At 34.1% G+C, this 13,171-nt stretch overlaps 1 protein-coding gene across 7 annotated transcripts in view; it reads left to right on the top strand.

Annotated features, from left to right (window-relative positions):
- Tbc1d5 (TBC1 domain family member 5) overlaps positions 1-13,171 on the top strand; it is a 484,073-nt gene that overhangs the window by 279,092 nt on the left and 191,810 nt on the right. For all 7 annotated transcript variants that reach the window (XM_042679822.1, XM_042679821.1, XM_042679819.1 and 4 more), the window contains 3 exons: positions 10,096-10,204; positions 11,572-11,661; positions 11,756-11,830. In XM_042679822.1, the coding sequence (XP_042535756.1) occupies positions 10,096-10,204; positions 11,572-11,661; positions 11,756-11,830 (274 nt within the window). The remainder of the gene's footprint in view (positions 1-10,095; positions 10,205-11,571; positions 11,662-11,755; positions 11,831-13,171) is intronic.

The raw sequence follows: 13,171 nt of genomic DNA, 5'->3' as shown, positions 1-13,171 counted from the left end.
TATGAGATTTAGGGCACCGATTTAAAAAAGCTCTGAGATATAAATAAGACAGACCAAATTTTACATCTTAAGCTCTACTACTTATTGATTTTGTGAGCTTAGGTAAAGTAATTAACCTCTCTGGTTTCTAATTACCTCATCTGAAAAATTGAATTGTTAACATCAGCTATATCATAGAGCATACCTATGAAGTGTTTGGAACACCTGCCTAATCACCTAACATATAGAAAATGACAAATGTTAGTTTGTTCACGTTTTCTTTCCTTCTCTAATTTCCTTTATGCTTTAATCAACTTGTTCATTTGGCAAAATTAACCTTTATTTTAAAAATGGAATGTTAAAATATGTACACTTCTAAAGTATATATAAATATGATTTTATAAATCATATTTACCTGTAGTTACCTATATTTATATAGGGGAAACCTTTATGTAATTTGTTCTTATACTTAACCTCATAATCTGTTTTTGTTTTTTCTTACTTTATATTTCCATATTTGTTCATGAAGCATCACAACCTTTATAGTTTAATGATTATTTGAGAGCACAAAAAGTCAAACCTTTTCATTTTCCAGAAACCAGAGTCAGAATATTATCTTTTGTTCTTTTCTCTGTAATGAGGCCACCTTTTGTTTTTAGTTTTTTTGTTTGTTTGTTTGGTTGGTTGTTGGGGCCTGAACTCTGGGCCTGGGCACTGTCCCTCAGCTCTTCAGCTCAAGGCTAGTGCTCTACCACTTGAGTCACATGCCACTTCCAGCCTTTTTCTGCCTATGTGGTGCTGAGGAATCGAACCCAGAGCAAGGCAAGCACTCGACCACTGAGCCACCTTCCCAGCCCCATGAGGCCACCTTTGAGAGAAAAATAATCACATTTGAATGATCAATGAATCTTCTTGAAATAAGGCTATTATTTTCACGATAGTTGAAAATGATCAGTATGTATGCCTCTCTATAGTATATAAATTTTCTAAACTGCTTATGGATCACTTTGGGCTCTAAAAATGTTAACTTCCATTTTTAAAAATTTAAATGACGTTTTTGCATTTATAGCCTTGACAGTTTGCACAATTTAAGCATGTATGTGAAAATTTTGTAGTTCTTTGCTTCAGAAACCCATTGTATCCCTATTTATTATTATAGTCAGGACTTAAAGGAAGAACTTTCTGATTTGTCTGTTTTACACTGTTGGCTTTTAAACCTTATCATCCAAAGCTGTGTAAATGGTTATCTTTGAAAAGACAGTCAGAAATAGGAAGGTAGCCTAACTTACGTCAGCCAGTACCCAGAGTCCCTTCCCTCAGCCTTGTTTCTGCTTTCTCTAGTGTTCACAGTTGAAATGTCTTGCTCTCAGCTCCAGGAGGTGACTTTATAAGTATGTTAGTATAGTAGCATATTCTACTATTTAGGTTTGTGGTGAAATATATAAAATCAATCAAACATTTGACCAGTAATATTCAAGTGTCTCATTGGAAAATTTAAGAAAATCATATGTAAAAATATTAAAAGTAGAAAGTTATCTTTTTAAAAATTTTATGGGTGGCTTATTTACTGATTGCTCTGCTTTAAAGTTGTACAATTACTTATTTCCTATTTTTTAAATTCATCAGTAGCTTCTAAGACTCAAAAATATCATTTAAGGAAATAATGTTTACAGAATATCTTAGTAGGACTTGGTATCTAATATTCTTTTTGTGTATGTGTGCCAGTCCTGAGGCTTAAACTCAGGGCCCAGGTGCTACTCTTGAGCTTATTCTCTCAAGGCTAGCACTCTACCACTTGAGCCACAGCTTCATTTTTAGCTTTTTGGTAGTTAATTGTAGGTAAGAGTTTCATAGTTTTTTCTGCCCAGGCTGGCTTTGAACAGTGATCCTGAGAGCTCATTCTCCTGAGTAGCAAGGATTATAGGCCTGAGCCAGTGGGCCTGGCTCTCATTTTATTTTTTAATGAGGACTTTCACAATTATTTTCCCATTTATATCTTCTTTGTACTGTTCAAGAGAGCTAGTATAGCTTCAACTATTCTACATATCTTGATTATGCACCAGTTCAAGAAGCCATTGTGTTAACCCTCCATGCACCAAAGAATAATACATATCCTTACACAGCAAGTAACATAGATAACAACTGCTGTAATAATGGAAGCATTCATCCAGAAACCAAGGAAGACCAAATAGGGTAACTAAGATGAAGGGGTAGGATGGTAACTGATAGGAGGATTTGTTTGCTAGGCCTTCTACAGGAACAGGAATTTTCAGGAAATGAGCAGTATGAACAAAACTAATCTTCCCCTATCTTCATCTTTACTACCAATTCTGATTGTCTTTGCCAATATGGTCTTGTGATTTCTGACATAGTAGCAAATGCCCTGAGACAGTTAATGTGACCTATATAAGAGTGGAATTTGTATGTATTTTTTCTATAGGGTAATATATTACTTGGCCTCCTGCTATTTTGACAATGTTAGGTTTTAAAATACAGTATGTCATATATGCTTGATATTTGAATCAGTGGTCTAAAAATTAAAGCTGAAAATACAAATGTTTAAATCATACAAAACTATCACCTCTGATAGCAATGTAATTGAGGATTTGTATTATATGCCTAAAAGTGAAGAAAGTCAACAAACCAGCTATAGAATAGAAAAATATAGAGTTTGCTAATGAGAGAAAATTTGAAGTTAAAAAGTTGTCCTAATATATTGTGAACATACAGATGTAATTTGAATCCCAGGGTTGTAGATGCAATGCTCTTAGATACAATTTACTCTGTTTGATTTACTCTCAAAAGAGTTTCAAAGACTGTGTGCCAATCTAATTTGTTCAGATTAGGAAAACAATTCACATGACATGACTATGTCTCTTTCCTTATTAGAGATAAAATAAGATGGTTCAATATTCATACCTCTTATTTTAATTAAAAACAAAAACTGGTCTCTCACCCCGGTAATGCTAGCTACTCAGGAGGCTGAGATATGGGAACCACAGTTCCAGGGCAGCTTGGATAGGAAAATCTGTGAGACTCTATGTCTCTAGTTACCACAAGAAAGCCAGAAGCAGACACATGGCTTTTCTCCCTTGACTTTCATTGTGTGTCTGAAAATGTGAGATAGAAGCACACTGAAGATAGCTGGTGTTAGTAACAGAAGCACCCACAAGAAGAGCCAATAAGATAAAGACCAGATATAGTATTACATTTTAAACTTTTAACCTTTAGTATTTGCCTTTTTGTAACAATGATACCCACAAGATAGTATATTGAAATGAACTTTACAACTTCAGGCTAGGGGGGTGAGGAGTAGGGAGGAGTGTGGGAGGTGGGGGAGGGAAAGGATAGTGGGACAACAAGGGAAGAGGTAACAGTGATCGACAAGTAATGTACTCATTGCCTTACTCATGTAACTGTAACCCATCTGTGCAGCATCTTTACAAAAAATGCTTAAGAAATAAAACCTTAAAAATGTTTATAAGTGATAGCTATAAAATACTTTTAGCTGGCTGTCCAATAAAGGCTAGAAAACATGAGGCTCTATTCACTACTGCTGAATAGCCATTTATAATTGATAGTTGCTATCTGTATAAGACAATCAAAATAAAGAATATTTCTGTCACCTCAGAAAGTTTTATGGGATAGTTATCTAGAAGTCATCAAGACATAGACAAAATACCCATTTTAATCTAAAGAAAAAATTCTTCATTTTAAACACACATGTATTTCTATTCATACAATACATTATAAACCAGTCCATTCTTACACGTGTAAGAGAGAGGATTGGCTTTTAATTTGTATGTCAGGTTTTGCTAAATAAACTCCTATTTCCAAATTCTTACAGTTTGCTCTATTTTGGCATATGCATTTACTTTACAATATTGCTTACATTACAATTATTTCTCCCCCCACCCTTCTTTTTATTGCACCAGTCCTGAGGCATGAACTCAGAGCCTGAGCTCTGTTCGTGACTTTTTTTTTTGCTCAGAGCTAGTGTTCTACTACTTGAGCCACAATTCTGCTTTTGGCTTTTTGGTGGTTAATTGCCCTTGCTGGCTTCGAACCACTATCTTCTGATTTCAGCCACCTGAGTAGCTCGGATTACAAGCGTGAGCCATTTGGACCTCACTTTTGTGTTTTTTATGAGACAGGGTCTTGCTGTAATTGCCTAGGCTGGCCTAAAATTCTCAGTACTGCTTCACTGCTTCCTTAGCGTTCTAAGTCGCTGAGTTTACAGCAGAAACCACAATACCTAGATTCCTTTATCATGTTTAAAATGTTCTCAGACTCATGCCAGTTACAGCAAATATTAAGGTAAATGAAGTAGAATGTGGAAAAGATAAAAGAGATGTGCAGGGAGAAGTCTCACAGAAAGGGATTGTTATTATTTATAAAAGATGTTCAATTAAACTATGGAATGCCAAATTATTTGCTCTAGACAACATCAAAGATAATATCTAGTACAGGATCCTTTTATGGCTTTATTGCTAAATACTGAACCTCTGATTAGTGTATTTGATTTTCTTATTACAAAATTAAAAAGTACTTCTATAAAATTAGAAAACAGTAATACAACTTGATGCCTTTTGGACAAGCACAATAATTTAGGCCAATGTATTTTAATCTGACCCTTAGTTTTATGGCTCTTAAACACTATATTTTGAAGAAAATATTATATGTTTTTAAAGAGAGTTTTATTTCTATCAGATAGAGGCTCAAAATTTTCCAATTTAGAGTTCAAATCCAAATCCAAACATCATTTAAATGAAATTTTTGTAAAACCACACAATGAACTATTTTTTACCTTTCAGTGGATCCTCAACATTATGAAAACATGTTTTACCTAGAATTATGAATCTATGAAGAAATAAATATGCTTGTATATCTTCTCTCTCTCTCTCTCTCTCTCTCTCTCTCTCTCTCTCTCTCTCTCTCTCTCTCTCTCTCTTTCTCTCTCCCTCTCCCCCCCCCCCCCATATATATGTACACAGAGGTGATAAGCTTCATCATTTCATTATGGTGGTGGTGGGGGGGACCTTTAAATAAAAGTTAGTTTTAAAAAATTCCTGATAGAGGAAGCAAAAAAGCCAGTACCATTTCTAATTGCCTTTTAGAGACTGAGTTCCTCATTACCCGTGATTTAAGCTAAAAATGAGGTAATTATAGATAACATCAGTGTTTATCTAGTTGTTCTTGGCACCTGCAGTCCTAACGTTGTAGCTTACCCATATCTGTTGCCACACTTTACAATCTGAGGCTGACATGTCTAATTTACACTTCTCATATTTCCATTGATTTCAAGTTAGATGTTCCTTGTTCTCTATATGAATAGTATTTTTTAAATCTTACTTTTAAAATTATACTACCAAGATTTATGGTGCACAGTCCTTTTACTGCTAGAAATCTTTCACTAATACATAATCTATATAGGTTAGAAGCAAATTAAAAATTTTCTTGATCACCATTTCATTTGCTAAAACAATATGTGATTATAATTAATATGGAAGTTTTTCAGATATAATGTACTTTAGGATTATAAAATTATGTAAAACTTTTTATATCAATTCAACTGTCTTCCTTTGTGCTATCTAATTGTGATCTAATCCTTCTCAGAGGTCATTTTCTGTTCCCTCTGCCCTTTAGGATAGTCAGGATTGAGACAGGGTCTTACAATGTATCTTTACTGGCCTAGAACTCTAAATCCTCCTCTTTCAACCTTTGGTATGCCGGGATTATGCTAGCATGCATACTAAGCCTCCCAAGTCCTTTTCTTCCTAGTCAGACCTTAAGATGGTGATGGTTACCTTGTAAGTTACATGGCCATCTCTAAGAACTCTGTCACACTGTCTGTTATGACACTTCCCAGAAGCCAGAGTTGGTCCCCCTACTTTTCCTTCTTCTACTCTCTCATTTCAGCTTCTCTGTGGAGATGGGCCTTTTCAAATACACTCAGCAATTTATCAGCAGAAGCCAAAGCACCTCACTGTAACCAGGTATTGGAGGTTGTCAGCACTAGACTAGATACACTCAGAACACTTCTCCCTTATTGTAGTTGGGGTTTCTCAAATTACAGTCCCCATACAGATTTTATTACCTGCCCAAATGATACCCCAAATGGTGTAGAAACCATCATATAAAACATACAATTTTTTTACATGATTTCACAATTTGTGTGAATGATTCTAATTTTTAGTCTTAAATACATAATTTAATCTTTCATGTATCATTTAAGTTATAAAAGTACTTAAACAATTAAATTTAGAAATTACCAAATTGTTTCATATCAATTTTATATTGTATTTGGGAAAATATAACATTAGGTGTAATTGGAAATAGATACTTCGTTATAATCATGCTGTATTTATTCATTGAATATTGAAATTTATTCCCATGTCAAAAATAAAATGCCATTCCAGGAGAGTACATAAATAGTTATTAGATAGAGGACTTCAATTGTTGCTACAAATAATTGATTTCATTTTTAAAAAATGATTACTAACCTCATGGCAGTTTTTAATCAGTCATAGTATTCTTTTCAGAGAAACACAAGGTCAAGTGCAAAGTAGTTTTCAACACAACACTCCTTGAAGTATTCCATGGCAAAGACTTCTAATCCATTAGCCTGGCATGAGATATGAAACCTATCTCTTCTGCCTGCTTATTAGCTGCTGATTGTTTTCAGGGACCCAGTGCCTGCAAGGTACAGAAGTTGTCACTAGATGTCACTAGTACCTTTCAAAGGGAGTCCCATTTGACCTGGGTTTGTAATTTATTCCATTTAATGATTTCACGTATCTAACTAAATATACCAGATTGTCTTTAATTGATCACAGGAGCTGTTGTTAACTTATCTTCTTATTCGGACTGTTGAAAACTTACATCCTTAGACTTGATAATGAAAAACTGAAAACAAGGAAACATAAGGACACTTCTTTGTCCTGTGAGAGACCATTTTTGCCTTGGTCTCTCAGGAGTATCATGTGTCCCTTTAATGTTACTTGTCTTCCTTGTTATTTTAGAGTAATTTAATGTTTTCTCATTTATAATATACTGATAAAAACTATTCCATAGAAGAGAAGGAAAACTAATGTAGTCATTGTGATGTCTGTTAGAGCTTTCATCAGTTTGAGATGTTATGCCTTAATTAGAACTGTAAGTACCCATGAATAAATTCAAAGGATTGTAAATTTTAGAGATACTTTTTCTAATTCATATGACATGCTCTCCTTTTCTCTATACCAACACCATAATCAAGGTACAGAGTTTTATTTAAGCTAATAAATAATCCTATGTAAGCAGGTAGGATCGCTTGTAACATGACCTTACAAACCAGCTTGACTTGGCAGGATAGTGGTGAGTCTAGCCACCAGGTTTACTTGTACTTTGTATAGTTTCTTAGTATCTTTGAAAAGGAGTTGATTTGATAAGAAACTAGAGAGGTTAATCATTCAATACTAGAATTACTGATATTTGGGGGCCTGCTTTCTTACAGAATGATAGGTCCTTTTGGGTTTAAAATACATTGAAAGCTGTGCTTTTTGTTTACAGATCACAAGCCAATTAAACATAAGTGACTTTTCTGAGGTATTCTTCTAGTGTACTGCTTATCTTAGCTTTGAACATTACTTAAAATTACATAAATCAAATATGAGGTATTAGTATATGTGTGAAACTAGAGATGGAAATTTTTTATTATTATAGTTAATACAAATATGTTAAAAGAGTAAAAAAAAATCAAACAACTTTTCATTGAATATTTCTTTGATCTTGACGTGACCGAGAATAACAGGCAAGAAAACAATAGAAATAGCACCAGAAGGAAATAACACTTGATCTAAATTAAGCACAAATTAAAAAGCTTCATTGTGTTGGAAAATTGAGCTAATTTGTATGGCTGACAAAGGTATGATATTTAATGTGAAAACTCCTCTCGGGTCAATAATAAAGCATCTAAAATAAAAGCAATATTGCAATTCTATTAATAAAATTTGACTATTTTTAAATCTTATGTGCTGTGTAATCTTCTGGGAGGTTTTTGGTATATTCTCTTAATCTTCATAACAATGCCTGCCCCATCCCACTCATCCACAGTTAGTTTGGGGGAGGGTTATTTAATCCCTGGCCCTGGACTAGGTAGTCAAGCACTGAGCTTCGTCTTCAAGTCCTCATAATAATTCTTCGAAATAGATGAACAATTATTTGTGAAACTATGCCATTTCACAAAATAGAAGACTAAGACACAGAAGGTTAAGCAACTCATTCATGTTGGCTTGCGCAGTATCTGTGAGATTGATAGGGTTTCTGACTTACATGGATGGCATTTGATCTTAGAATGTGGCTTTCCTACCAATACTCTGAACCACTACCCTACACTGCTTAAAATGGGAAAAGGACAAGAAAGGAAGTTTTAATAAGAAGAGCTAAAAATCTCAAAAAATTGTTTCTCCAGTATTACAAATGCATATTAAAATAGTAGTGATGTAGTTAAGAATATGTTGAGGAATGGTGGTGAAATATATTTCCCTTTTGTGTGTGTGTGTGTGTGTGTGTGTATGTGTGTGTGTGTGTGTGTGTGTGTGTGTGTGTTGTTTTTTTGGTTGGTCATGGGACTTGAACTTAAGGCCTGATCACTGGCCCTGAGCTTTTTCACATAAGGCTAACACTCTACCACTTTGAGCTACAGCACTACTTCCTGTTTTCTGGTGGTTAATTGGAGATAAGAATCTCAAGGACTTTGCTGCCTGTTCTTCAAACTCCAGTCCAGGTTTCTTAGTAGTATTACAGACATGAGCAACTGGTACCCAGCTTGTGAAAATGTATTTTTTCAGGCACTAGAACATGTGTGTGATTTGGCATGTTTATCACATCTCTTTTAAAAGAAGCATTAGTTAATTATGGATCTGGGCTAAGAATAGCTGTTCTTCTGGTAGCTATAGAGAGTATGTCATTGTCTTCCCAGCATTCCTCTGGAACTCCATGAAGGAAGGTACATCTTGCCCTTTGGTTTTTTAACTTTTCAAGTGTACAGTAGGCTACATTCATGGCTATACACATAGTATTCAAGATCTTTTTCAAAATAAATAAATGAGATCTGACCAGTGATAACTATTTGGGGCGGGGTTGTAGTGGGTTTCTTTTTAAGAACTCTTCTTTAAGATGTGGCCTCTGGGGTTCTGCTCTGATAATAAACTTTATATCATAAGTTAGTTTTATTGTGGTATTATGGAATTTGGAGGTAATTTTATGAAGCTGATCTTGGTATCCTCAACTGTTGACAAATGACTCTTAATGTTTAGTTTGGTGCAAGATGCTGGGAATATAGGTCTATTTCCTTTATTCAAACTCAGTAAATGGTTTGGGACAATTAATTTCCAATTGTTTCCCAGCAGAACAGATTTACTTGTATATTAATGAGGCACAGGTGTTAGGCCCCTAGTGTCTGCATGCCTGGGAGGCATATTTCAGTGTTTATCTACTCAGCCATAGGTACTGCAAGGTACTGAAGCTTGCCTTTAACAGTTTTTACAGTGAGGCTTTTTAATTTTTTGATGTTTTCTTCAAATTTGCCTGCACCTGTTAAAATTTTAAAACCAATCATGTAGAAAGAAGTCAAAAAGATTTCATAGTAAGTACTACTAAAAGTAGTCATCTAAACTAAACTGTCCAGCATAACATTAAAAAGAAACAGGGTAATTCAAACAAATATTTCATGTGAAAAGCCAATATAACCAACAGGACACTATTTCATTGTGTATTTTTGGAATAGGTATGTTTGTCAATGTATAACTCAGTCATACATGTATATTAATTTGTTGTGTTTTTTTTTTGTTTATCCACTGAACTACATAACCAACATTTAGAGAAAATGGAATAGCCTCTATAGACATTATGTATTTCAGTAGCTGGCATAATTATAGCTATCTACATATTCATTAAATCTACAGAAGAACTGTCCAAAAAAGACAGCGACACATTCAGGAACAGAACAAAACTAAATATACATTTTAAAAGTTACATTTCATGCATGTATTTGAAATTAACTTCCTGTTCCACTTCACTCCAAGCAGAAGAATTTAACAAAAGGGTTTCCATGCTTTGATTTCTTTCGTATAGGAAGGAATGGGAAGAACTATTTGTAAACAACAATTATTTGGCAACAATAAGGCAGAAAGGGATTAATGGGCAGCTGAGAAGCAGCAGGTTCCGCAGCATTTGCTGGAAGGTAAGAAGAAAATATTTATTTATAGTTTGTGATTGTTATATATCAATATACTAACCTGATACCTTGGAAGATTATCCATTCAGGGGATCACTGAGTCTTCTAAGAGGCTTCACTTTGGCCATCCATGTTTGTCTTTCTTAGAACATTTACTAATGAAGGTTAGCCCTATTAGTCCTGAATAACTATGGATGTTAAAGGAATCAGTTGTCATTTTGTTTCTTTTAATGGGTGTAGAGCAAAACCATTACATTACCTACAGGCATTTGCAGAAATTCTTGAATTTGGACAGTTGGAGTGGCGGAGGTGGTATCTTTCAAGTTCATATATCATGTGAAATCATTTAGTCATCCTCCTTTTTCTTTGTCAACAAAGACCAGAAAATATTTTTCACATTTTTTTTTCTAGTACAAAGTGAGGGCACCAAGAATTGGAAGGAAATTGAGTCCATCTCTTTAGCAGGAAAAGGTCATTGGTTATAAAAGCTAATAATAAGCTGCAGTTAGCTTTTTAATTGCTCTGAAAAAAAATTCTCCAAAAATAAATTCAGGCTTAGACTTATTTTTACTATGAATTTTATCAAAAGTTTCTAGTGCTGTATTCATAAATCAAATACACTAAACTCTGTACAAATCAAGATATTCATGTCACATTAGACAATTTTAGATTTAATAAGGTAGCTTTAATAATTAAAATTCATTTTTCTTCTGTAGGCTGCTAGAAAATTTGTATAAAGATATTTGTGCTCAACCTCATTCCATGTTCCTTAACTTTTAGTATGCTTAATTTCCTAAAAACAAACCTAAGTCCTGATTTATTTTAATAGTAACCAAAATTAAATTTATCTTTTAAAGGATGCTTATTTTCACAAGCTGATTGCCAGTAATAAATTACTTTTTTTTTTGGTTCTAAAAGGAGTAATGTTGTTTCTTACTCAATGTCCTCAAATCTTCAGACTGCTCTTCTGTTTTCTTTTAAGGAAAACTTTAAACATAGAAATTACCAACTAGATCTTTCATTTTTTAATAATTCTACCACTCCCAGTAAGATTAGAACGTAAAATGAGAAATATACTTGAATGATTTTTGCTTCAATTTTCATATAAATCTGGAGGGAAACGATTCCATTTTGAGGTGTATCTTTTGAAATCATATTTTTTGACCTTTAATTACTCAGTTTGAATTTCTAATTAAGTATTTCTTAAATATCCCCAAATATTTCCAAATATATATTAGTAGAAATTGGAATAATGATATGATTGTGAAATACCATGAATGGGTGCTTCTTCCATTTTCAGATACATCTGTTTGACCTAGTTTCACTTTGCATATTAGAGTTTTTATAAAATTTTCTCCCTTTTTTCTTCATAGCTATTTCTTTGTGTTCTTCCTCAAGATAAAAGTCAATGGATAAGTAGAATTAAAGAATTGAGAGCCTGGTATAGCAGTATTAAGGAAATAGTAAGTAAATAATATGTATAATTTATTTAATTACTTTCTTAGTACTTTTAAGTCCAATAGTCTCACCCATGTTTATGTTTTCTTTTTTTACTAGCATATCACAAACCCAAGGAAGGTTGTTGGCCAGCAAGATTTGATGATCAACAATCCCCTTTCACAGGATGAAGGAGTAAAGTTTACCTTTATCTCATAAGAGCATGCTATGTGATTGGTTTACTTATAAGAACATTCTATATGACTGGTAGAAACTTACCATGAAAGCAGTTTATGTTAAGCCAAATATTTTTTACAACTAGAAGCTGATAGAAATGATTCTGTGCCATATACATATTGCATTATGGGGAGTTTATAATTTGTTGCTGTAGAGTGTTACTACAGAGAAGTTCCTTGGGTCTACAAGCACCGAGAGTTCAAAAAAGAGTATAGAGATAAGACTAAGGCTGCCCTAGCAAGATGAAGAATGGAATGGCTCAGAAAAGGCTTCTTATATGACCACCAAGAGTGATGGTCCCATTTGGCAGGACTAACTTTCAGGAAGAAAGAAGTAGCTGTAGAAGTCTGTAAAAAAACGCTTTTAGAAGATCAGTGAAGAATCAGGATAATTTTTCAGTTACTGCTACTCTAATTCCTGTCTTTTTATCTGAGATTATTTATTTATTTATTTATTTTTCAGTCGTGGGGCTTGAACTCTGGGCCTGGGCGCTTTCCCTCAACTCTTCAGCTCAAGGCTAGTGCTCTACCACTTGAGTCACAGTGCCACTTCCAGTTTTCTGAGTGGTTTATTGGAGATAAGAGTCTCACTGACTTTCATGCCTGGGCTGGCTTTGAACCATGATCCTCAGATTTCAGTCTCCTCTGTAGTTAGGATTACAGACATGACCCACCAGCACCCAGCTATCTGAGAATTTTTTAATTTCATGTAATACATGATGTTAGCATTACTTTTCCTGATATACATAATTATTACATATTGTGATATTTGGTGTAGCAACATAAGTTATTAATTTTTAAAACTTTCCCAAAGTCTACATTTTAACTTTATATAACAACTTACAAGGCTGTAAAACCAAGCTTTGTAGAAAACATTTTACTGCATTGAGAATTCAAGTCAGGTTCTAATTGGCACCATTTTTTTGCTGTTGGTACATGAAGTAGCAGCAAGTATTCAGCATTCACTTTATAGAGATAAGACGTAATTTTAAAACATAAAATAATGCCTGACTGGAAGCTGGGTACTCGTGCCTTATGCCTATAATCCTAGCTACTCAGTAGGCTGAGATCTGAGGATTATGGTTCAAAGCAATGTCACTCTTATCTAATTAACCACTCTTAACCAATTAACTAACCACTGTGGCTCAAACTGGTAGAGTGCTAGCCTTGAACAAAAGAGCTCAGGGACAGCACCCAGGCCCTGAGTTCAAGCCCCATGGCCAACCCCCCAAAAAAAAGCAGACTGGAAAAATTGGTGTTAAAGAGTATATTTTGGTATTATACTAAATTTGAACTACTA

The sequence above is a fragment of the Dipodomys spectabilis genome, unplaced genomic scaffold (genome assembly GCF_019054845.1).
Source record: "Dipodomys spectabilis isolate Male_0828 unplaced genomic scaffold, ASM1905484v1 ptg000054l, whole genome shotgun sequence".
Lineage (NCBI taxonomy): Eukaryota > Metazoa > Chordata > Mammalia > Rodentia > Heteromyidae > Dipodomys > Dipodomys spectabilis.
Note: the sequence above shows the minus strand (reverse complement) of the source record. Positions and strands in the feature narration are given on the sequence as shown.